Source organism: Rhineura floridana, chromosome 15 (assembly GCF_030035675.1).
Source record: "Rhineura floridana isolate rRhiFlo1 chromosome 15, rRhiFlo1.hap2, whole genome shotgun sequence".
NCBI classification, from domain to species: Eukaryota; Metazoa; Chordata; class Lepidosauria; order Squamata; family Rhineuridae; genus Rhineura; species Rhineura floridana.
This window is the reverse complement of record NC_084494.1, coordinates 8,699,597-8,726,768: the sequence shown is the minus strand read 5'-3', so window position 1 is coordinate 8,726,768 and position 27,172 is coordinate 8,699,597. Positions and strand designations below refer to the sequence as shown.

Sequence of the window (27,172 nt, the reverse complement as noted above, 5' to 3'; positions counted from 1 at the left end):
TTCTTTGCTTCCCGCCTTCCTTGTCACCTCTTAGTAATTAAACATAACATGTGATGTGATGTCGTTGGCTGTCCACACACGCTGACCAACAGCCCATAAAGGCAGGGTTATGATGCCGCACCGTGGGTCGATGTTTACCGAGACGTTACGAGGAAGGGATAAGAGGACCTACGAAGCTGAGTCAAACCATATGTCCATCTAGCTTAGTACTGTCTACACTAGGGTTGCCAGGTTCAGGGCCTGAGACGGATCCTGTATTTTGAGGAGAAGAGAAAGTCAGCCAAGTGCAGGTGTTCTTGCAACCCTGTAATGGGAAAAGCCACAAGGTGGAATTCTCCCTCCCCCCCCGCACAACTTTTAAAGATACAAAAGACCTCTTGGTTGCCAGGCCCAGCCTCCAAGAGCCATTCTGTATCTTTACAAGTTGTGCAGGGGGAAGGGAGAATTCCACCTTGTGGTATTTCCCATTACAGAGTTGCAAGAATACCTGCACTTGGCTGGGTTTCTCTTCTCCTCAAGATACAGGATCCGTCTCAGGCCCTGAACCTGGCAACCCTAGTCTACATGAGGAGTGAGGAACCGAAGGCCCAGGGGCCAAATGGGATTTTCCAAACCTCTCTGTTAGGCCCTCAGGACTATCCCCAGGTGACTGCCCCTCCCCAGCCACATCCCCTTTCTCCAAGCCACACCCCTCACCTGGACTGTTTCACATCTTCCTTGAGGGTTTTGGTTTTTTTTGGCCTGGGTGAAATGTGACCTTGAACTCTGACCATGCTTTTGCTTGCTTGGATGGAGGTTATTGAGGGGCCCATGACTCTGCCTAAAACCTGAAGTGGATTCCACTTCCCCACTGACACAGAGCCGCCACTCATCACTGAGAGTGTGTAATTTATACTGTGCAAAGGTAAAATATGCATTTGTTGCTCTGCCCACTTTTGCCTCTGGCCCATTGGTAAGTGGTCCCCGAAAGGTCAACCAGAAGGAAACGCAGCCTGCAGGCTGAAAAAGGTTTCCTGCCCCAACTGGCAGCGGCTCTCCAGGGTTTCAGGCAAGGGTTTTTCTCAGACTTACCTGGAGATGCTGAGGATTGAACCTGGAGCCTTCTGCGTGCAGAGAAAGTGCTCTGTCACCGAGCTACAGAAAAAGATGGGAGTGGCAGTAGCTCTATGTCTCTCCTAATATCAAGACAAATCCACTGTTGGACTAGGAAATGTGTGGTGTTTGTTCACTTTTGAATATGCATACGGCTGTGTTGTGACATCATCCTGCAAAGTCTGGGAATAAAACTAAATGAATGTAAAAACAGTCTCGTAAAGGTGGCCAATGGGGGGGCTCTTCATCAGGCCACTTGGCTTGTAGTTGTCATTTGAAAATGTTGTGCTTCCTGATTCCTTGCCTATGACCAGGAAAAAAGGGGGGGTGACAGATCTAATGGAGGGGGGAGTCCTGCCTTTCTTCTGTTCTCTCTGTCTTTCTGAAAAAAATTCCGAATGTAACCATAAAATGTGTTTAGCCGTAAATGGATGAGAGAATCCGAAAGGGTTGAAGCAAACTCCTGACTAGCATGTGCAGGGTAGTCAAGTTGGCTGGCATAAGCATATATTGCACCGGGTTCACCATGCTCCCCCCCCCCCAGGTATGCTGGAATGTCAGTGCCATTTCAGTTTTGCAAAGGACACCCGCATACAGCTTGCAGATCTCACACAACATTCCCAAAGGTTGCCAGAGCACAATTCTTAAATCTGTGATTCAAGCAAATGATACTTGTGGCATCCACCGTTTATCTTAGAGGACTGGATTCTTGGGGGAAAATACTGTTTCATTCTGACTTCTGTGCCTTAATATGAAGAATCCTTATGACCACATCTGCTTTTTCTTGCTAAGAGCACATTTTCATATCCATCAGTTCTATTTGTCATTCTACTTTGCAGCTTATGCCCTTTCAACTTTTCCCAGCCATGTGCATGCTCTTTTGCCATTTGCAGTGGTGGCTGGTTACTCCCTGTCAGTGGAGCAGTGGAATCCACTCCGGGTTTTAGTCCACACCTTGGACAGCTCCTTAAAAGTTTGGACCCGGAGTGGATTCCACAACTCCACTGACTTGGAGTCACCAGCCACCACTGGCTATCTGCTCGATGGAGAATGGTAGCCATTTAAAAGCACATATAGATCTGTTGGAGCAAATGCAAGCTCTATTTTTCCATTCTCCACATTCTTTCTGTAAGTCCTTAAATGCAGCAGGTGGTTATGGGGAAGCAGGCAGCAAGGACTGAAGGAAGAGCAGGAATGTCAGCATTAAATTCTCAAGTGCACCTCTAAATGCTGGGGTGATGTCTTTTTCCTCTTTCCTCCCCATCTTTTTTTCTTTTGTGTCATGCCATTTAGATTCTAAGCTTGCAGGCATGGGCTGACTTGTAACTGATAGTATGTACACCTCTCTGGGAGCCTTTTCAGCTGAGGAGCAGAGCTGAATATGCTATCTATAAATAAAAAACATAAATAAAAACGTAGTGGCTCCCAAATTTGAGGTGCACAGCCATTGACTGGCAGAGGGGGTGTGTGCATGTGTGAAAAATGGACTGAAATTCAGGCTCTTGGTGAGTATCTGAAATTGAAATTTTCCAATCCTAAATTCCATGCAGGAGACCTCTGTTTTGCCAGATTAACTCAGAAAATTACCACCCCCCGCAAAAGAAAGCAAACAAACAAAAACAGGATATACCGGCTTGTCTTATTTCTGAACTTTTCTGAATTTAAATACAAAGCAAAACACTCTGGTTAGCTCCCACCCGCCTCCCTTTCCACCCAGCACTTTCTGTCTCACCCAGTCCTGATCCCCAAAGCCCTCTCCTCCTTTCCTTTAAATCACACTTGCCCATCTGGGCCTACAGTGGCAGCAACAGCATTTGTTTTGGGGGGAAACAGAGGCTCTGCTCCAGGCACCAGAAAGGGTAGGAGGAGGAGGCATCTCTCCTTCCTTCTTTCAGTGGTCAGAGCATCACTCCTGCCCCCAGCTAGGTAAGTGTGATTTAAAGATACAAAGAGAGGAGAGTTTTGGGAATCAAGGAGCTGTTAAGCAGGAAGGTAGATCTGAGGGCTCGGTAGTCAGGAGGGAGTCAAATAGAAGGATTTAGCTTTGATTCCAGCTCAGATTTTAAAGACTAAGATAAGCATCTAGGGCAACTTTTCCCAACCTTTGGGTCCCCAGATGTTGCTGGACTACAATTCCTATTTCTCCTGACCACTGGCCATACTGGCTGGGGCTCATGAGAGTTGTAGTCGAACAACATCTGGGGATCCAAAGGTTGGGAAAGGCTGATCTAGGGGTTCTCAGTACTCACGTATCAGATCTCTAACACAGCTAGTTTTCATGGCATCTCTGAGTCAGAACCAAGAACCATACACTCCAGAAACTTGTTTCTGGCAGGAAAGCCATAAGCAGGGTACCAAAGCAACAACCCCCTTCTCTTGTTTGCTCCAAGGATCTGGTATTCAGAGGCATACTGTGTCTGAACATGGAGGCTCTACATTGTTATACCAGGATTGTTATGTTAGCATCACTGATTCTGTAAACAAACCTTATATAATTTGGGTTTAGCTGCTTTGGAGAAACACCTTTGGGAAAGGAGCAGGCCTTTTTGTTGTTTCTCTATTGGATCCATTTTAATGGAGTTTCCTTTTGGGGGAGGTCAGCTTCCTACATTTCACATGTGAGCCTTTCTTCCCTGCCCCAACCTTCATTACACAAGAGTTCTAGGTTTGGAATATGTAAGTGCTTTTAATTTGTTCATTTGCCATCTACTATATATTAATTTTGGTTGATTTCCCCTTAATGTAATTATCCTTGCTTTTAATATCACTGTTTATTTCCAAGCCTCTATGTCGACCAGTTAGAAATTGTATGCGCAAATACGGGAACACATGATAAGTTTGGATGGTTGGCATTCAAGAAATGAAAGCTATATTGCCTGTCTTTGAAAAGGAACTCTGCTAGCCTCAAGCATCATCAAACTCATAGGTTGACATACAGCACTGGCCCTGTTCATTTGCTGGTAGGGAAAAATCATTCACTTGTTCCTTCCTTGGACCTGCCATTCATTCCACTGTCTACGGCCACCTCCAGACTCTCACTATTTTGTTGGAGGGATTCAGTTGCATACCAGAAAATTTAGATTTGTGCAATTAAAGCGTAGTGCAACAAATTCACTTTAAAAAAAATGATTTTTGCAGTGATGGGTAAATACACTCAAATGTGTGGGATAACGATTGACAGAGAGACGTATGACCAGAATAAATGCTGAATGAAGAGTGGGCATTGTGTAACCTCTATGCAAACTGTGTGCCAGCAAAACAGGATGAATGCTCAATAAACAAGACGTCTGGAGGAATCCTGTGTTCCTATCATTCTTGGAGAATATAACCTGATAGTGATTTAATGTGTTGCCTTGTTGATGGTTTTGCACCAGACTGATAAATTTCACCTTACCTTGCACTGGGAATCCAATTGTTCATAGTGTGTGTTAGGCTTTGGCGGCAATTCAATATCCACTCACTTGGGAGTAAGGATGTCGGAGAATTCCATCAGGGGAGAAATATGCATTTAAAGCCAAATTCATCAAATTTGCACTTAGGAGATACAGTATGAGAACTGAAACACAGCCACCCATTTAAATAGGCACTTGTCCGAATTTTGCAATGTGGTTTGCCAACCAAACAGGCGAAAATGTGCACAAAATGAATACATTGGTGAAAATAACATACAAAAATGCATTATGTTTGGAGAAATTGCTTGCAAAAATGTGTTCATTAGTCAAAACTGCATACAAAAATATATTTATTAGGAGAAATCACACAAAAATTCTGAAAATGTCATGAGTATTTTAAAAAAAATCTGCAAATTGCTGCAGAAATGTGGAGAACCAAATTTAAGATGAGAAAAATGAGAATCTGAGAGAACTGAACTTGACAGATCCTTTCATCCCTAGTGAGGAGCAGAAATTGCTGCTGTTTGTGTTTTTGACCCAGGTCCAGGATGGAAGCCAATCCAGCAAATCCAATTGGTATTCACTGACAACGTTCTTGTTTTTTGGGGTTTTTTTTTAAGCCTGCAACCGATATGTAATTAATGACTTTTTGAAAACCTTGTTTTGACATTATTTTACTTTGCAATGAATGCTGTGAAAATCATTACATCATTATTTATGTTGCATTTGTAACATATATGACTGATATAAATAATTACGTAAATTATGTTCAATAGCAGAAAGTGAGACGAATAATGTAGTGTTTAGTGGAAACCAAACCACAGCAGAATGGAAACAGGGCTGATTGTGACAAAGACAGGTTGGAACAGAAATTGCTGCCTTCCTACAACCTTACCTGGAAATAAGCCCCACTGAACATGAATGAGATTTACTTGTGAATAGACATCTATAGGATTGTTCTGTTATAGTATCTTCTTTGTACATTTTTTGTTTATTCCACAGTGGGTTGGTTCTTATAGGGCTATTTTTTGGGGGTTCACATATTTTATTAAAAAAAATGTTTTGTAAGAAAGGATACATATTTGTATCTTTTAACAAAAAGCCAAAAGTAACATTCAGTGGACTGGTTCACAGGTAATGCAAAACCAAACCATTAAGAAATAACTGTGTGGCTTAGTTCTGGGTAGCATAGCAGCAGCACGAAGGGAAGGAGTGAAGCAGCTGTGATTTTTTGCTGTGAGTGCCCACCAGGGATGGGGGAGAAATTAAATTTGTTATGCATTTAAAGCTGAACTTATAAAATTTGCACTTTCCGAAACAATATGAGAGGTGAAACACAGCCATCCTTCAAAATTCACACTTATCCGAATTTTTCAGTGCAGTTCTCCAACCAAACATTGTTTAGAAAAATGTATACATTGGGAAAAAGTGTGCATAAAATGAATATATTAATGAAAATAGCATACCACAATGCATTATATTAGGAAATACTGCTTGTAAAAATGTGTTCATCAGTCAAAACTGCATACAAAAATGTGTTTATTGGGAGAAATTCACACTAAAATGCTGGAGAATTTTCAAGATGATTTTTTAAAATTCATGAATTTCTTCAGAAAAGCGGAAAACTGAATTTAAGATTGGAAAAATGAGAAACAGAGAACTGAAACTGACAGATGCTTCCATCCCTAGTGCCCACACTTGCTCATTTATACCTAGCCATGATTTGACTTAGTGTTACCTGTGAACTGGGCCAATAGCATTATAGATGACAAAATTATCTGGCAAAAAGGTAAGGAATACCAAATACTATTGGCCTAAGAATCGTTTGTTTAAAAAATGTACAAACATCTAAACATTGCACAAATAGAATATATATTGTAGTGCAGTGGCGGGTGGTGGCTCCATGTCAGTTGGGCTGTGGAATCCACTCTGGGTTTTAGTCTGAACTTTCAATTGAAAGCACCTTGGACAGGTCCTTAAAAATTTGGACTAAAACCCAGAGCAGATTCCACTGCACCACTGACATGGAGCCACCAGCTGCCACTGCTGTTGTGATGATAATAATGTAATCTGTAATATTTAAAGCTTCCTGTCAGACATCCTCCTGTGGTTTTAGTGTACCCCAACAGTTCAAAAAGGCTTGCTAGAATTTTAAAATAATGCAGGTGGTATGAAGGCCTAATAACTCCACAACCTTCCGTGCAGTTTGGGAATAATTCCAGCACATACAGCTTTTCAGTGACTCTATTCTTCTGCATATTTCTTGGTTCTAGATGAAGAAGGTGTGGTCTCACAGGAATTCTCCTTCTCAGACCTACTCTTTTGAGTCTTGGAACTGAAAGTCTGTGAGACTGTAGAAGAAAAAATGTGCTTATGCAGGTTTCAGACACTTCTTGATGCTACAGCAGTTGATTACGTGTATTGTGAGTTGGTTACATTTGCATAGGTTTACTTCACTTACATAATTTATTCTGCTGCCAAGACATGTTTTTGAATAGTTTATAATTATACCAGAAGGAAGGAGAATAAAAGCAGGGAGGGAATGTGGAGAACAGGAATGGGGTGCTTTAAAACTTGAGGCTAGGCAAGAGGAGTTATGGGTAGAACCCAAACATGTCTTCAGGGCATTCAACTGCTCCAGATATCAGAAGTCCTGCTCAGGCCCACCTTCAGATTTCACCAGGCCACACGGACTAGAAATGCATTCTTGTTTCTTTCGTTGAATGAGAAGGTGATATTCTCAGAATACTGAACTGTGTGCCTGGAGCCAAATTCTGTGGGTCGTTTCCAAATAAATTGCTGCATGTGCAGAACGACTTCTGCAAGCACAGTAGAACTTTACCTCCCTCTCTCACCTCCATACATCCTCCAAATCTGTTGGGGGAAGTCCCCCAACCTTCCAGAGCATATTTTGGGGCAGTGCTGGTGGCCTCTGGGGAGAGGAGAGGGAGTTTTGTTGCACTCGCAGAAGTCGTTCCAGGTACCCAGTAATTACAACCCCATGTTTTGGTGGTGCAGTCTCTGTATGATACAAGCACTTTCTTTGTTGCTTTTTAAGATGCTGACTGAAAGTTGTTTGTTTTTCAGAAGTCCTTTGTAGCCCTCCCACTTTGAGTGGATTTTGTTGCTGTTGTTGTTCTGCTTATTTTACTGTTGTGAAATTAATTGTTTGTTTTGGTTTTGATTTTTCTGCGGCTGTTGCTGGGTGCTGCTGTTGTGCCATCTGCTTTGGCTATTATGATTTTATTTGTGAACCATCTCATAGATTTTTTGGGATTAATAAACAGATATCAACTTGTTTTTCTTTTCTTAAACAAGTAAAATAATATCCACAGACACACACAGGATACTCACAGCCTCTGTCGTAATATTTGTCTCTTGAAGGATCCCTTTCACTAACAATTGACTGTCAGTGCCCAGACGTTGCTGTTGCCTGACATTTTATTTGCATGCAAAACATCAGTGTTTCATGTTCATCCCATCCTATAAAGGCATTTTTGTACCTGCTTTTTTTTTTAAGTGGGCTTGTGCTTAAATAATATAATGTGATTTTACAACCGGTGTCAACTAGAATATAGTTTCTCCTGTTAAATATGAGACGGGTGCCATCTCTGTTGCCTTTTAAGCCTTTCCTCTTTCCACAAGCTTTTTAAGTAGAGACCTTATCCCAGTCTGCATCTGTGTTGGAATTGTTTTTAAAGATGCTTTTATTTATATATATTTCAAGATGTTTTTAAGATGTTTTGTTTTTAAGACTTTTTAAGGATGTTTTGTTTTTTAGATGGTTTTATAGATTTTTTAGTGTTCTGTTGTTTGTTTGAGTCCTGCCACCGTTGCCCATGGGTTCATTTGGCATTGTTGTTGTTATATTCCTTCAAGTCAATTACAACTTATGGCGACCCTATGAATCAGCAACCTCCTCCAAAAGCATCTGTCATGAACCACCCTGTTCATATCTTGTAAGTTCAGGTCTGTAGCTTCCTTTATGGAATCAATCCATCTCTTGTTTGGCCTTCCTCTTTTTGTACTTCCTTCTGTTTGCTGTTTTTGGCATTTGGCATTAGAGAGATTTAAATTCACTTTTTAGTGTTAAGTGGGGGACTGATTTTAGTTGTCTTTTCTATCTTTCTGAACAGCTATAAAAGTTTTCTTCCTCTTCTGAAGTTCCGGGTCTCTCATAATCGTCCTCTTAGCCTTCCCTCCTGTGCACCAAAATGGATTCTACCTCATGCATTAATTTTGCAACCCTCAGTCATAATTACCTGTTCTCGTTAATCCCATAATCCCTTATTATACCCACTGAATGATCCCAGCCTCCCATAATAAACAGGCTGCTTCTGAATGTCCCGCTTCTTGTGCCTTACCAGTGCTTTCAGGATTATAAGATATGAATTCAAACTGTGATCAGTGGCTTTCTCCTCTCAGTGTTTCCAGCATCACTGTATAATTTCTTGATAGCTCTGATGAGTTTTTACATTTAGCTCAAAATTAACCTGTCAGTTGGTCATTACTTTCTCTTTTCCTCTCCTTTCTTTCTCTCTCTTCTTCCTCCCCGCAGTGTGCAACTTCAGATGGAGCCCTGGAATGACAAGTGGGAGAAATGGATGATGACGGGAGACAAAGCATGCCTTTTGTGGGGTTTTTGGAAAGCCTTGGCATGTTGTTGAGCAAAGGAACCAAGATAATTGAATTGCCCCCAAAGCCAGCTGAGTTATGTTTGATGGGCATATGCTAGAGCCTAGCTTCAGCCGCTTCCTAAGTTACATTAGGTTGGGAGGGAAGGGATGTTGTCAGTGCTAGACAGCAGGCCCCTGTGGAGTGACAGTCTGGAATCCCAAGTCAGACACCAGAGTCAGTCACAGTAGATGCTCTTGCTGCCCAGAATGAAGCCAAGCTTGAGACGGATGCCTTTCTAGGCCTCCTTTTATCAGAGGGACTCAGTGGTCAGGCCAGGTGAGCAAAATCACAAAAGTGTAGAAATGCTTTGCCCATCCATGAAACACTATGACCTGAAGTCCCCCAGTGACTCACTGCTAGGGATGTAAGTACGCATTGTTTTTCATTCTATCCTGTATTCATCCCATTCAGCACTGTTTCTGTTCCACTGCAGTTCATCTTTCCACCAAAAACGGCTTTATTTGTCTTGCAAATTTGGCAAAATTTGGCAAAATTATGTAACTTGCATAATTTACGTAGCCTGTGTTGTTTGTACGTCGTTCCACCCCATTCATTTTCAATGCAAAGGAATTGCAGCGAATACCAATAGGCTGATTTCCATTCTAGGCATGGGACAAATAAGTGAATGTTGGCCATTTCCACTCCTGTTTCTGTTTTCATCTGAATTCTTTGCCATCCCTACGTATAGCAAAGGGCAGAGGCAGACATATCTGTCACTTCCTTGTTCTACCCCAACACTTTATTTCTGCTTTTCCACAGTCAAGCTTTGTACATTCAGGTCATTTATCTATCAGCAAAAGGAGATATGGGATGCCTAAGCACAACCATTCCATCAGGCTGCGGCAGAGGGAAAGATGATATTAGCTCTGCTGAGAGATCAGCTGCCCATGGCTCCTCTCTCCATCCTAGCTGGTCATTAGAAGAACTTTATAAATGTTTCCTTCTCTCTCCCCATTCCTTCCCCCGCCCCCTTTTTGTTGTATCTTTTAGATTGTAAGCCTCGGGACAGGGACTGTCTTTTTATTATTGTTATTGTTGTTGTTGTTGTTGATTTGAAAGCCACTCTGGGAGCCTTTTCAGATGAAGAGGGGAATAAAAATGCTCAGCATTGGAAATCAATGCAGATTTGAATTATTGTATAGCCATTTGATTTAATTGTGCAAGAGGTTATGCAGTTCCGCCTCGTGTGTGTGTGTGTGTGTGTGTGTGTGTGTGTGTGTGTGTGTGTGTGTGTGTCCCTTAGGAGCAGAAGAATCAAGGTTACTCATGTCACCTGTATGTAACATCTGTTAATTTGGTAAATTCCTTTGTAGGAATCTGTTGAGTACAAATAGCACATAACATTGTGTTGAAATCTATTCACATTCATTTATTTCCATTTATGAATGGCTTCCTATGAAACAACTCAAAGGGGATCAACAATAAAAGAACTTCATTTGTGTTTTTCAAGTGTCAGTCTGCTTGAAATCGATCAGATTCTGCTCCCACCTTTTGGGTTCTGGAGAAACAGCATGAGTAGTAGCTAGTGCTAGCATAGTATTTCCAGGTTCATGCGATCACAGGGCCATTTCTGAAAGTTACTCTGAGTCCCAAAATGCTTTTTTCTTTTCAAATTATTTATTTTATTTACTTATTAGAAAATGAATATACCATGTTTTACTGTCAAACAGCTCAAATAATAAAACTATAATAGAAAATACTGTAATATCCAGTCAGTAAAATCCAATGAAATCAAATAAAAACAGACAAAATAATCGCATTATCTCCAGGAACTGGCATAAATAGTCAGGGGAATGCTTGGGTAAACAGGTGCATTTTTAACTCCTGGCAGAAATTGTCTGAGGTCAGTGCCTGGGAAGTCATTCATTGAGTACGGTTGTAAGAAGGCATCATAGAATAGTGGACTTGGAAGGGGTTTGTATGGCCATCGAGTCCAGCCCCTTGCTCAATACAGGAATCCAAAGCATACCCAACAGGTGGCTGTCCAGCTGCCTCTTGAATGCCTCCAGTGTTGGAGAGCCCACCACTTCCCTTCGCTAATTGGCTCTATTGTCATGCCACTGTAACAGTTAGGAAGTTTTCCTGATGTTTAGCCTAAATCTGGCTTCCTGTAACTTGAGCCCATTGTTTTCTGTTCCACCCTGCTTTCATCACATACAACAAGTTTTCCATTCCACTGCAGTTTGTCTTCCACCAAAAACATGTCATTTTTTTCACTGTCCACTTTGGCAAAATAATGTAATTTATGTAAACTCTGTAAATTGCATTATTGCATTATCCGACTCCATTCACTTCATTGCAAAGGAAACACAATGCCTTTTGTCTGCTAATTAAGACAGCTCCCTCTATGATGAAGTTTTCCAAATTTCAATTTGCCAAGAATGTGGTATGTGCTCATAAGGATTGGGGGTGGGGAGAGGAGGATTGCTTCTTCCTCAACACTGAAGGGGGGCAGTGTTTCTTTATCTGAAACATTTATATCTCACCTTTCCTTGAAAGTGTAAGGTGGCCAATGGTCTAAAAATAATATAAAAGAACAAAATCATTAAAAGTAGATTTAAAAGCCTAACAACAGCAGGATAAGATATCTAAATACCAATAAACAGACCACAGTCGAAATAGGGCAATGCACCAACAGGAATAGATAAGGGATTGGCTAGCATACCTTATACTAAAAAAGCGATGTCTGTGTCATACTGTATGTTAGGAAATAATTATACAAAGGGGTCAGTGTAGACTTCCCTTGGAAGAGAATCCAAGAAGTTGTGTCAAGGAAGGACATGGAGACTCTGGTCTGTGGGAGAGCCATCTAGCTTCAAGAGTACGCCATTCATGATCAGGGGCGGGGAACCTGTGGCTGTCCAGGCATTGCTAGACTCCAGCTCCCATTATCCCTGACCATTGAGCATGCTGGCTTGGAGCATATGGATGCAAATTATTTATCTACTTATGGGTATGAGTAATAAGCACTGTGGGGTTGAGGAGTAGTTGTCTTCCTGTTGATTTAGGTATTGTCATATATTAAAGACAATTTGTGGATTCCGTCATAGATGTCAAGAGCAAACTGAACAAATGTGTAGTGGATTAATGTCCTGCAGGCTTACGCCAAATGCCCTTAACTCTAAGTAAATAAACGGTGGGACGGTCCCAGAAATTATATAAGAAACATTTCCAGGATGATAGTGTGTGTGTGTGTGTGTGTGTGTGTGTACATACATGCATATGTGAGTGTACACATGTGCACATGCACACACAACACACTCTTTGGTTTGCCATCCAATTTTAAACAACTGGACTGTTTGGACTTCATCATCCTTTTAGCTCTAATTGATTCTTTTTCTAATGCAGGTCATTAACCCTAATGGTTGTAGAGGGAAGCTTGATCTCCATGCTCTTTTGTTTTTGTTTCTTATGTGTTTCCTTTTTGCACCTTATGAACAAATTACTTCATTTTGTTCCAGTTGTGTATCATGCTTCTTCTGAAGAGCTGAGGATTTCATATATTGCGTTATCCTATTTTATCTTCACAACAATGCTGAGAAGTAGAGTACTCTGAACTATGAGCTGCATACATTGAAGAAGTGAGACAAAACTATAAAAAAAATGTTAGGCTGCTAATGACTGGTCCAAAAACACACATTCACAAACACACACATGCCATGACCTTCATGGAGAAGTTGAGATTTGAACTCAGATCTCCACAGCCTCAGAGTGCAAGCATTGTATCCACTATTCCCCAGCAGGTTGAAACACAGCTGAATCTTGAACCAGGAACCAACTGGGTCTGCATGTGCAGGTAGATTTTGGGGTGACTAATCAAAATGGGTTAGAGCAGGGATGGCTGAACCTTTGGCCCTCCAGATGCTGCTGGACTGCTACTCCCATAATCTATTATTACTGGGTATGCTGATAGGGGCTGATGGGAACTGGAGTCCAACAACATATGTGCGGCTACAGGTTACCCACCCCTAGAGCAGAGGTTTTGGCTTAGTGAATTGGGATTGGCAGGGAAGAAGCACGGATAAGTGTACTCTACCCATCCTGATGGGTGCTTTGACGTCAGTTTATGGTCAATGGAATCCATTTGGAAAGATGTTCTTGGGGATACGTATTGTACCATCAACTCTCATCTTTGGGCCTATTCATAAGACTGCTCTCCATCAGGATTTGTGCTACAAATCATGCTTGCATCAAAGCTGCTTTGTGAATTTACTTGGACCTTGATCCAAGAGGTGCATCTCCCCTGAGCTTTGCCCATATGCTAACACAGAAATGGGTCAGCCCTCGGGCGGGGGGGCATGTCACAGTGGGTATGGCCAAATTGCAAAAGTGAGCTCTTGGTTGCCTGGATGGAGAATAGAGAGGCATGTGTGTGCTCGCCTGATTAAGGGCAGCCACCAACGAGATCACATTGCTCCAGTGCTGAAGGAGTTGCACTGGTTACCAGTTGCTTTCCAGGCCCAATTCAAGGTGTTGGTTTTGACCTTTAAAACCCTGCATGATTTCGGCCCAGTCTATCTGAAAGAGCATCATCAGCGATGCCGCTCAACAAGATCAGCCTCAAAAGTCCTTCTCTCCATCCCACCAGTTAAAACAGCTAGACTGGTGAGGACTAGGGAGAGGGCTTTTTCAATTGTGGCCCCCACCCTATGGAACTCCCTCCCAGATCTCCGCCACGCCCCCGCTATGATGAGCTTCCGCCGGGCCTTGAAGACCTGGCTCTTCACGCAGGCTTTTGGGGTGGGTTAGGTTTTATTACCATTGGTTGAGATTTTTTAATGCTCTAATGTAAATTGTATGTTTTTATGTTGTACGTCTCCCAGAGTGGCCGGATAACCAGCCAGATGGGCGACTAATAAATTTAATAAATAAATAAATAGATAGAAACCCGCCTGCTGTACAGAGGTTAAATTTGCATCTCTTGCCGTGCCCACTTTCACTCTGGCCCCACCCACCACTGAAATGTGGTCCCTGGAAGGATGAAAAAAGTTTCCCACCTCTGGCTTATTGCACTGACAAGTTATTTCTTGTCTCCTCATATTAATGGAACTGCTTGCGGTTCATTCTTGTGTCGTCTCGGGAAGTGGCCAGACCAGAAATGCCTGCCGTCTTGGAACTGAAGCCATTAGGGTTTGGAAAATAAAATGACATTGTAACCTTGGTGAGGGGTGGTGGGAAGGTGGGAACACAATGGCATAAATAGTAACACAAATACGTAGCAGTTTTGTATTTGAGAAAATGCGCCTAATGAACCGTTCTTTCTGGCCGGCAATTGACATGCTCAGGTTTTACATATTGGGCAGTCTGTGGAAAGATGGGGAGGTTGCAAGAGACAGGAGGTGTAGAAAGCCAGTTTGGTTATGTGTGTGGAGTTAGTGGATCTGTAGTGTGTTGGACAAACAATAGATAGTACCAGTTGAACAGCCTCCTTGCTACAGGAAGCAAATGGACCCTGGCAGCTGAAATGTGACCAAAAAAATCCCTCTGGACAGCGAACAGTGCTCGCTATGGTGCTTTAAACACTTTTCTTAATTGCCTTTACTTTTCTACCATCTGGCTTCACACTTCGTTAACTCACTCTTTTGGCCCACTCTTAAAGGGAGATGGTGTGGAGCAGGGTGGGGAAGAGTTGCTCTGTAATGCTCCCGAGGTCTGTTCATTGTGAGCCTGACTCTGTGATACTGTTTTGTGACATGTTGTGTGGCGCATTTCTATGCACTCCTGCTTGATGTCTGCAGGAATGTGTAGTGCTGGCCAGGAATTATTTCATACAGTGTCATTATGTTACTGTGACTGTCTGAAACATAGCTAAGATTGATGTGCACGTGTGAACACTGACAACCCCAGATTAATTCTGTGAATGAGTGAAAATAGGCACATGCATTTCCCCACTTTTTTTGGGGGGGAAACAATGAATGCTCCCAATTGCACCAAGTGTCTTCTGTGTTATGCTCGCCCTACTTCAAGCAGTGAGACGTTCCAGGGATGCCGTACTTTCCTAGGGTTAGTTTCCTTTGGAAGGAAGTCAGTGGAGGCATATGGCATTTTATTGACAAATACGCAGAATGTGCGTATTGGGAAAAGGTACTGTAGGTCAGTGGTACAGCAGTTGCTTTGCGTGCCAAAGGTCCCAGGTTCAATTTCTGGCATTCCCAGGCAGGGCAAGGAAGGAACCACATCTGAGACCCTGGAGAACTGTTGCCACACAGTGTAGACAGTATTAAGCTTTATGGCCCTGACTCAGTAGACCACATGCAGACATCCCCAAGCTCAGTCGCTGCCATCCTCAGCTAGGGCTGCATTAAACCCTGGAAAGCCACTGCCTGTCATTGTAGACTATAGTGAGCTTGATGAGCCCATGCTCTGATTCAATGTGAGGCAGTGTCGTGGTGGGGGGACTGTAGCTCGGGGTAGACAGTGCATACCTTCCATGCAGAAGCTAGTTGGACCAGTGATCTCACTTGGTATAAGGCATAGATGGAGGCACAGGTTAACTCTGAGTGGCAGCCAAATCCACTGCCACACAAGAGAGAGAGAGAGAGACTTCTGCATCCCCTGATGCTGTTACTTTAAAGAACCCCACCGGTTGAGGGGGTGTGGCCTGGGGGAGTCTCAAGGGCCAGTTAGAGATCCCTGGAGGGCGGCATTTGGCCCCAGGCCTGAGGTTCCCCACCCCCTTTGAGTGGGGAGGAGAATCTGCCAGGATTCCAGGGAGAGCCATCCACAAGAAGACCATGAATCACATGACACCAAATGCGTACTCCAGTCCGTTTAAAAACAAACAGGGATATATAACTGTGTTTTCCTTTATCTGTTACTCTCTAGAGCAGCTCACCGCCTTGAGGCAGAGGCCCCTCTCTGTTTTCCTTTTCCTTTCCCATTCCTTTTTATTGCCTTTGGGGTTTTGAGGGATAATTAATGCTAATGACTGCCCGTCACTTCCCCTTCCCAATAAAGTCTAGCAGCACTTCAGCCGAGGCGCAATCTGTTTCTCCAAGGGAGCCTTTTCTGCTGTGGCTCCCCAGCTTGGAAATTCCCTCTCTCAGTAGACATGCCAGACATCAGTGCTTTAAGCTTTTTGGTGCCAAGTTGAATACCTTTCTATTTGCTCAGCCAGTTTGGGTACTTTGTTTCTTTTTTTTTAGATTTTTAAATGATCTTTTGCTTCTCTAGTTCTTTAATTGCTTGGGTTTTTACATTTGTTTTTGCCACATATCTTGCTATACTTTCCCATCCATCCCGTCTCGGTCTTAAGTTTGTTGTGTGAATTAGTTTGCATTCACATTTTTGTACACCACTCTGGAATCTTTTGATGAAGGGCACTTAACAGATATTTTGGATATGTAAAACAAAATATGTATTTTAGTTTAGATTTTTAAAAAAAGCAAAAGCAAAACAACACAGTCAGAAGTTTAGTGGGATGTCTGATGACTGTCATTAGGGATGGGGGAGAAATGTAAGTTTGCATTTAAAGGTGAACCTACCTAATTTGCACTTTCCAAAAGAACATACAAACTGAAACACAGAAATCCTTTAAGATTTGCAATTCTCTGAATTTTCCAGTGCAGTTCTCCAGCGAAATAAATGTGTACAAAAAATGCATATACTGGGGCAAAGTGTGCATAAAAATAAATATGTTCATGAAAATAACAACCAAAAAATCATTATATTCAGGAAAGTTGCTTTGTAAAAATGTGCTTGTTAGGCAACATTGAACACAAAACTGTGCCTGTTAGGAGAAATTCTAACCAAAACACTGATGAATTTTTATTTGGACTTTTTAAAAAAAATGCTGGCTGATGTGGAAATGTGGAGAACTGAATTTAAGATTGGAAAAATGAGGAATGGAGGGAAACCAAAATTGACAACATTTGCCCGTCCCAAATTGACACTTCCCTCTTTTTCCTCCTCTCGTTGCAGTTTCCTGCTTCTTCAACTTCACCACCTCGTCTGGGATTGTGTTGTCCCCAAACTACCCAGAGGAATACGGCAGCAGCCTACACTGTGTCTGGTTAATCATTGCAAAACCTGAAAGCCGGATCCATTTGGCCTTCAACGATTTTGATGTGGAACCCCAGTTTGACTTCCTGGCTGTAAAAGATGGTGGGACGGCTGAATCACCCGCCCTAGGGACATTCTCTGGGAGTCAGCTGCCGTCTTCTCTGACCAGCAGTGGCCATGTCGCCAGGCTGGAATTTCAGACCGACCACTCTACTGAAAAGCGAGGCTTCAATATCACCTTTACCAGTAAGTGGACAAAACATACGTCTTCGAGCTTCATGGACTGGTGACAGAAGGGACCATTCTGTTTTCTTTATGATTCAGGGTAGCAGCAATGGAGACTGATGGCTCTGATATCAGTGGGGCAGTGAATCCCCTCTGGGTGGACATTCATTGTCCTATTGACATTGGAGCCACCAGTCCCCACTGGGTAGCAGCCTCCGAATACGTAAGACAAGGCAGTGTTTGTACTGCATTCTGTAAAACTTCTGTTCCTTAGGCTTTGTAGACCAGGAGTTGCCAGCCTGGACCCCACAGGCACAAGTACACCCACCAATACCTCATATGGCACCTGTGAAATATCCCAGTAAATATCCCCTCAAAAATCCACAATGCACAAGAAGGGGAGGGCAAGCCTGCACCATTTTGTGTTCTTGTCTCTTTTTCTGCTCTTTTAGGTGTGGCAGACATTTTGTGTTATGCCACGCCCTCTATAGCTGTCCTGCCCAGAGTCCGAGACGGAGGTGAGGTTTGGTTTAATTTTCGTTTTATTAGTGTGATGGTTACATCCAAAGCAGTGTGCTTCATAAACCTGTCTACTGTAACTCACTACTTTTCCTAGCTAGTCTACCTAATCAGTCTCTCAGGCGTGTGAGGGGAGAGTTGACTCAGCATTAGAGCCTGGGTGGGCACCTGCTTAAGTAGGGTTTGTCTTTGCCCGTAAACGATGGCTCCTCTGAAGTTTCACCCTCTGAAAGTCCCTCTTCTTGTGCCTTCCCATGGGGAGTGAATGGGGATGAGCCTCCAACAGCCCATCCGACAGTGCTGCTTCACTAGGTGATGGTGCAACCTCGGAGCAGGAAGCTGGTTGGCGGGGAAGCTTTTGAAGTGCTGGGCGGGGATTCCTGCATGGGTGGGGTTGGCGTGCATGAAGCGTCACTTCCCAACAGCTCAGGCGGGGAGCTCGCAGATGGGGCGGGACCTGCCTTGATGGGGATGCTGGCCAAGGAAGTCTGTGGGATGGCAGAGTTCCCCCCTCCTTCAACGCCCCCGGGGACCTCATCCTCATCTGACTCCTCTCCCTGATCTAACTCCCCTTGTGCCTCGGGCACAACAATAGCAGTCATTTTGTGCTGTACCACACCCCCACATATGCCATTTTGTGCTGTACCACACACCCCATGGCAGCCATTTTGTGTTATGCCATTCACCAAACAGCAGCCATTTTTCAACTGTGCCCACAACACTTCCTCTAAATTCCAAATGTGCCCCCTGGCCAAAGCTTGGAAAAGTTACTTTTTTGAACTACAACTCCCATCAGCCCCAGTCAGCATGGCCACTGGATTGGGCTGATGGGAGTTGTAGTTCAAAAAAGTAACTTTTCCAAGCTCTGCCCCTGGCTCAAAAAGGTTGTCGGCCCCTCTTGTTGACCAACCTTAAAGGCTGGAACCAGCAAAAGGCTAGAAAGTGTATTTGTCATTTTCTCTAGATTTATCTGTTGTCCCTAGGTGCCGGTTGCAGTTGGAGCTGTTCATTTTTCACTCTAAAGGAGTTATTTAAAATATATGCCTCTCCCTGATTACTATTTTTTTTGGTGGGGGGGTGTTAAAGTGCATATTAGAAATGTATGTTTGTGCAATTAAAGTGGATTAAAGCACTCTGTTGCCCTAATACAACAAATCCACTTTAAAACGACAGCAACAGACTTTTTGCAGTTACAAAAGTGATGGGGAAATGCACTGCCAAATGTGGGATGAACGAGTGATTAATGGAGAAACATGTAAAAATCCGGCAAACTATCAGGACGAGTGCTCATTGCCATATAAACTTCCTATGAACAAATCAGAGAAAATGTTCAATAAAACCAGGACATAGTCTGCAAGCAAGTGCTCAATCAGTACATCATCTGGTGGAGCTTATCATTATAGCTGTGTGTGCTTAGGGAGATGATTAAAGAACAGAATCGAACTGACCACGAAAAGAGTTGATCGACAAATAAAACTGAACATTTCCCTGAATCCCCAGTTCATTTCAAGCAGCTGCTTTCACCCTCAGAAGAAACTGAAAATAACGCACAATTAAGCTCAATCCATTCACAGAAATTTTGGTCACGCTCTTCTAGTTTTGATACGTTTTAAAATATAACAAACTGTATGTGAGACAAGCTTTAAAAAAGAAAATCCAATTGATTGATTGATTGAAAAATTTATAACCTGCACTTTCATAAAAATATATCAAGATGGTATACAACTTGCAAATAAAATCAGTAAAAGTATCCATACATTAAAATCATAGTTAACACCTGTAAGATATCTGGGTGTTTAAATTTTTGCTGATCTTAACCAAGTAGTTATTAATAATAATCTAAAATTGTTATCAGTAGTTAAGAAAGAAATCCACTACTGGTCTTAAAATAAGGATATGGGGGGGTAGCAAAATTTTGTTTCTCATCCTTAACATTCCTCTCATTGCCTCAATTGGCATTAATTGATCATTAACGATTGGCAAAAACTAATTGATGCTTTTGTCTGGAACAATAAGAAACCCAGGGTCAATTTTAAACCATGTCAGATAGCATTGATAATGGAGGCCTTGCACGTCCAGATATCAATAAGTATTATTCTTGCAAATATGACACACTGGTTTGAATCTGATTACTCAAAACTATTGGAAGAAGAAATATTCTCTATAGATCTGAAAACTATGTTATGGTATTCTGCACAAGCCGATGAGGTTCTCTTGAAATCTAACCTGTGTGTCAGAGCCATCTCTGCCATTTGGAATAAATTTAGAACCAAAATAAGTCGAGTTTATCCCCATTAACAGATTTGATATATAATGAAGAAATGCACGACTGTCATGCTCTGGGGAATATTGATTTTTTTGGGGGGGGGAATTACTTAATCAAGTTAAAAATTGATATCTAGATGGTACAGTAAAATCATATAATCATATTCCTAATGAATTGCAAGGAGTCCATCCTTATTTCTTTCAATATCTCCAATTTAGAAATATAGTATCATATATAAGTTGCAGAATAAATATGACACCGAGAATCATAGAATAGTAGAGTTGGAAGGGGTCTATAAGGCCATCAAGTCCAACCCCCTCCTCAATGTAGGAATCCAACTTAAGGTCCAACAGAATTTGAACTTATAATATCTACTCATAAGCCCACAAAACTACTAAGTAAAATATATAAGATTCTCCTTCACACTGAATTAAGATCTAATGTGTACCAGATGAAATGGGAGAGTGATGTGGATTATCAGATCTCTTCAGAACCATGGAAATGGATTTGAAGACATGTACCACCACATTTTACGATAGGTGTAAATCTTAAGGAAAAGTTCTACAAATACATGTTTAGATGGTATCTAACCTCTAAAAGTCATATCTGTAATTTCACATTGGGTGGTTGCTGGAGATGCAAAGCTAATAATGCAGGATTACCCCATATTCTATGGTTCTGCCCTAAAATCAAAACGTTTTAGGAAGAGCTTGTCATTCAGGTAGAAGATATAACTGGGTATGATCTTCCCATGGACCCTTTAATCTTACTTTTTGGTTATCTTGTCCTATTTGATGATAGAGAAATAACGTACACCACCTAATGGCAACAAGATTGACTATAGCCAGAAATTGGAAAAAATCAATTACTACAGCAATTCATGAATGGATTATCAAAGTATGGGAATATAATTAATCATATAAAACTTACCAATGAAGTCATAACAAGGAAAGGAAGCCAATCACAAGAGTCTTTTTATACAGAAATGGTGCTTATTTGCAATGTACTGGAATAACATGGTTCATGATCATATCAATCCTTATAAGATCTTGGGAACTCTTTGAATAGATGTTACAAATTTCGTATTTTCTAATTATTTTTCTTGATCTAATCTATAAAGTATTTGCTAATCAAACGTGTAAAGAACCCCTTTATGCCGACTAGAAATTTTATATATATTTATTTTTATTATGTAATTTATATTGATTTTTTTTCTTTTTTGTAAAACCTTTATTAGCCATAAGAGTTTTGTTGATCTGTTGTTATTTTTGTATTGGATTTTGTTTATAAGACATCAGTCAATACTGGCTGGTTAAAAAGAAATTTGTATCATGAAAGCCTGTCTAAATAATACCGTTTTCAGGCAATGTCTTAAAGAAGACAAGGAGGGTTCCTGCTGAACCTCTACTGCTAGGGAGTTCCACAGGGCAGAGCCCACCACACTAAAGGCTCTGTCCCTAGTGCAAGCCAACCAAACCTCAGGGGTATGGTCAATGACGGTTGGTGGCTCCATGTCAGTGGGGCAATGGAATCTGCTCTGGGTTTTCATCCAAACTTTCAAGGAACTGTCTGCTCCTTGAAAGTTCAGACTAAAACCCAGAGCAGATTCCACTGCCCCACTGATATGGAACCACCAGCTGCCACAGGGTGTGGGGAACTATGAGAAGTGCCCTACCAGAGGATCTGAGGTGGAGCATAAGGGATCAGATACTTCTTAAGGTACTTTGGGCCCATGTTGTTTAGGGCTTTGTGACTTAACACAAGTACCTTGAACCTGGCCTGGTAGCAAAGTGACAACCAGCGCAGCTGTCTGAGCAGAAGAGTAATGTGTTAGGGTTATAACACCTTTACATTTTACAATCTAAAACCATCACAATATATTTCTGACTTTGGGATACTAGAAACAAGTGTAGATTTACTTTGCAATGGTTTTAAAATCCATTTACTTCATCTTCGTCATTTGAAGTGCTGACCATGTGGCTAATGCTTGTTCTTACTTCCCATCAAACATGGGACAGCTAGCTAATGTATCTGGCGCTGCACTGTCGCTTGAATTCTTCCCTGTCCTGGCTTCAGGTGAAATATCTTGTGCAATGACATGGCTTCCTACCTGTAGATGTAAAATATGTGATTTTTTTGCTTCTGAAGATCTTGAATATTCACTGTGTATTTATTACATGCTGACAAGATCTCTGTTTGAACTAATACGGTCCCAATGCAATGTACTTGCTTTTAGTATGCACACAGAACAGCCAGACACTGCATATAATGAAGGAATAAACTTTGTTGCAATCAAAGCAAGACATATTTTTGGTCCTCCTGAATATGAGCCATGAATGTTAGCTTCCCATAGCAATCTGCTTTCATGCGCTCTCCTATAATTTCCTAAAGAACAGGATTCCATTGGCTTGGCAGGAGTGATGAATGACCCTTGTTATAACAGTGGTTAACAGCTCTGCAAAATTAATGGTATTCCTGGTTGGCGACTGCAAACCAGCTATTATTAAAAATAATTTGCCGTGCCGGATTAGGGGATAGGTTCATCAAAGTCAGCTAACCAGTTGGATTTTTTCCTCCTTTCCCCACCCCCAGGGGCTTAATGCCTAATGTGTAGAAATGTGGATGTGAAATTTGTTCACCACATTGGGAGTGGGGAGGTTATCATGGGTCACAACATGGACTGAGGGTTACACAGTCTGGGTGTTTGCCAGCGAAGCAGTGGCCATTGCAAATTTGGAGGCGGAAGTGATTTGGAAATGCATTCACAGAAATGCTGTTGTGTGCAAGACGCGGGGGAAAGTAGAATTGACTTATTACTGGCCAGGATTCAGCCAGATTGCTGCGTCCAGTTTTTGCCATCCAATTCTTCCCAAAGAGCTCTAGCTTTGCATGCAGGAGGTCCCAGATTCAGTCCCCTCCATCTCTAAGCAGGGCTGGGAATGATCTTCTCTGAAACTCTGCCAGTCACTTTAGACAATATTGAGCTAGTTCAGGCTTCCCCAACCTGCTGCCCTCCAGATATTTTGCTCTGCCGCTCCCCAGCCAGCATGGCTGTGCTTTAGAAGTCAGTTTCTGAAAGCACCTGTATAGATTTGGAGGTTGATGATCAGGTGAAACATCTGTGAAACGTCAAAGGAAGCCCACAAAGCTTTGATAAGTCATTATGAATAATCTCCAACAGGCTTTGCAGAATGTACACGTCTTGACTGCATTTTCTACATTCTCCGGTCAATATACACATTACCCAGTCAGTCTGCATGGTCTCCAGGAAACATGCCTTCTCCCCTTTCTTTAGTTCAGAGGTAATGTAGTCTGTACCCTCAAGGCTACTTCTGGCCCACTGCCTAATCTCACATGGCCCATAATTTACCCACCGCCTGATCAGCCGAGCATCAGGAAGAAGAGGTGGAGCTCCATATAAAGATTAACATTTTTTCCCTGCAGTCCAGACTTGTTTCCTCCATTCTCAGCTGTTTCTTGGTCAGCTGAGCAGCATAGGTGGGACTGCAGGGAGAGGAAAGTTTGGAACCTTCCCTCCCCTGATGGTGATGGAAATTGTGCACACGCACGCACACCATGACGCTTAGGAAAAAGCTTAACAGCAGCAGAAGAGTTAACCAGCTGCGGAAGAGTTACCCAAGCAAGAAAAAGAGAATTGGGAGAGAAAGAGTTGTAATGTCCTCTGGCCCCACTCACTGCCATTTCTGGCTCCACCCACTGTTGAATGATTACAGCCAAGAGAATTTAGCTCTTGATGGGGAAAAAGGTTGCCTGTATTGACCAGAGAATGTACAAAATGTGGTGTCATTTGCAAAATACAAGACCCATGTCAGTGATTCCACTGGTCATGCCCGAGACATTTCAGTGACACTTCTGGTGTCTGAGTGGGCCCCAGTTCCTATAATATTTATTTGCTTTTCCTACTGCAACTTCTCTGCAGCTGATTTATTATAGTTTGCATTAGTAATTTAATTATTTAATATTGTATGTGTGTTTGTCTATCTATAAAAAAAGTCAGGGGATAAACTATGAAGATGAAAGTAAATCAAATTAAAGGATGCATGTATATTGTGCTAGGGCCTGCAAGTCTGAGGCTTACCTCTGCATTCCACCATGTGGATAACCTACACACCTGTGCCGTGTTTCAACTGGACTTCAGAGTTGTGACAAACACCCGTCCATCACCATCATTGTCAGTGTTACTGTCGTTTTCAGCTCCACATTGGGTATATTTTTTTAGGACTGACAGAATAAGTAACTGATAACAGGAGAGAATAGAGGTTTACATTTGTACTTTTTGAAATCACCTCTGATCTCTCCCGCCACGGGTGGGCTTCAGTGGTGCCCAGGGCCGGATTATCCATTAGGCTTAGTAGGCTGAAGCCTAGGGGCCCAGAGTTCTTGGGGGCTCGTGGGGCATGGGCCTCAGGGCCCCTGGAGCTACAGAGGGCCCTCCGCTCTCCTTCCACGCTCCGTGGAAGCAGGACAGGAGCCGCGGATCGCCGGACAAGAGCTTCCAAACCCCCCACCATCCCCCCGCTTCACTTACCTTTTTCTCCACTGTTTTTTGCTGTTTGCCATCAATCAAGATAGCGGCTGAGGTTTCCCTAAGGGGCTGAAGCCTCTGCCACCAACTTGGTTGATGGCACGCATGCATGCCTAAGAGGAGAAGGGGGCCCAAACACCAATCAGCCTAGGGGCCCTCCTCAGCATAATCCGGCCCTGGTGGTCAGCTGGTGGCTCCATGTCAGTGGGGTGACAGCTCCTTGAAAATTTGGACTAAAACCTGGAGCGGATTCCATGGCCCCACTGACATGGAGCCACCACTTGCCACAGGTGTGCTTTCTGGAATTATTCTCAGAGCAGACTACTGTAACTATGTGGGGCTGCTGTTGAAAAGCATCCAGACACTTCAGCTAATGCACAATGTTGCAACAGCCAAAATGCAGCCAGAGCAGGAACTAAGTAGGAACAGAGGAAGCTGCTTTACACCGGGCTGGACCATTGGTCCACCTAGCTCGATAATGTATATACTGACTGCAGTTGCCAGGGATTCAGCCTGGGACCTTTTGCCTGCAATATATTAAATGTGTGCTCTGCCACTGAGCCAGAGCCCTTCCCTAGGTGATTTAATTCACATGAATTGTACTGGCTGCCAGTTTGTTTCCAGATGCACTTCACAGTGCCAGTCTTAACCCTTGAAGCCCTACACACAGAGCGTTGACCTCCTTAATGCAGAGTTGGCTAATCTGGTGCCCTCCAGTTGCTTTGGACTCCAACTTCCATCAGCCCCAGCCACCAGAGCCAATAATCGGGGCTGATAGGAGTTGTAGTTCAGCAGTATCTGGAGCACCAGACATTAACCACTCCTGCCTTACCAGCTTGGGACCTGGTTCCCTTAGGAGCTGCCTTTTTTCTGCATGTGTCCCCCCACCCACTGAATTTTGTCATCTGGAGCCCTGTTCCAAATTCCTTGGTCTCAGGAGGTGAGGCTGGTGTCAACTAAGGGTAGAGCCTTTTCTGCTGTGGCACCTACCCTGTGCCAGGCCTCAATACTGCACTGCTTCAGGCAGTTGGTGAAGACTTTTTTTTTAAAAAAAAATACCATTGGTGAATTGTGTGATTTTTGCTAGCTCAGTTCTGTGTTATTTTTGTGCTGCTTGAATTTGTTAAATGGGTACAGTTAATATATTAATTTGAATGCATATTAGAAGTGTTGTTCTTTTTTAAAAAAAATGTCATTATGGTTGTTTCATTCTGTTTAAGTATTTCTTGCTATCCATGTGGAGTCTTTTTTTGAGAAATAAGCAGGTTAGATAGTTTTAAAATGTATTTATTTAGAAAATGTATGAACTGTTCAAAAAGAAAAATTCTCCAAGCGATGTACAAATCCAATTATACATAAAACATGACAAAAATACACAAAGAAATAAACAAATATACATAAAACCATCCTTAAAAACAAAGATATAAGCAAGCAAGCATTGAAAACAAATGTAACTAAATCATCCACTTGGAAAGCGTTGCTAAAACAAACGTTTTTAGTAGGTGTCTAAATGGTATAGTGAAGTTGCCTGCCTAATGCCAACAGATAAAAATGAATAAAGTGTGGTGTTAAGTTGCAAGGAAAATTATTTTGCTCATCTGATATCTTATCATTTCCCACCAGCCTTCAGACACAACGAGTGCCCTGACCCAGGTGTGCCGGTCAACGGCAAGCGTTTTGGTGACAGTCTCCAGCTTGGCAGTTCTGTGTCCTTCCTGTGCGATGAGGGATTCATTAGGACGCACGGCTCAGAGACCGTCACCTGCATCTTGAAGGAAGCCAATGTGGTCTGGGATAATGCCGTGCTGAGATGTGAAGGTAATCTGCCAAATAGGCTGGTCATTTTTTATTATTAAGGTACAGCCAGGGTAGGGATATTGGAGCAATTTGAACTTTGCCCCTTCCGCTACAACCTGACCTGACCTCACCACCTCCTCTTCCTGGATTGTTGTGCAAATCAGAATGTTGTTCCTCAAATATTTCATCATTAGATTATGCTAATGAGAGAATTTATCCCTGATTAAAAATAACACCATCTCACAAGAGAAGGGTACCATTTCAGGAGCTTTCTAGTTTTCCATCAGATATAGGACATAGTGATGATCAGGATGAATCCTCAGACAAAGGAGAACCTTCAAGGGATATTCATTTTTTTGGATGCTGCTTCAATCCCTCATAGGTCCAGTTGCAAGAGGACCAATTACAATTGGGCAGGTCACAGAAGAAAGAGGACCTAGTTGTGAATTTATCTTATTCTTTACGCTAGGATGACCTTAAAACTTTTAAATAAGGGATTGTCCTTTGTTCCCAATCCTCGAATCGTTGTCATCATCATCACAGAGTAACGTAGGAATCAGAATGAACTCATGCAAAAGTAACCTGGATTAGAAACCGCCTGATTGCCTCATCCATACAATAGGATAGGGCAGGGTGGGGAGAATTTTCTATCCCGAG

At 42.5% G+C, this 27,172-nt stretch overlaps 1 protein-coding gene across 7 annotated transcripts in view; it reads left to right on the top strand.

Moving 5' to 3' along the window:
- Nucleotides 1-27,172, top strand: part of CSMD2 (CUB and Sushi multiple domains 2) — a 769,620-nt gene that overhangs the window by 514,316 nt on the left and 228,132 nt on the right. For all 7 annotated transcript variants that reach the window (XM_061596306.1, XM_061596301.1, XM_061596302.1 and 4 more), the window contains 2 exons: nt 17,082-17,408; nt 26,342-26,536. In XM_061596306.1, coding sequence (XP_061452290.1) covers nt 17,082-17,408; nt 26,342-26,536 — 522 coding nt within the window. The remainder of the gene's footprint in view (nt 1-17,081; nt 17,409-26,341; nt 26,537-27,172) is intronic.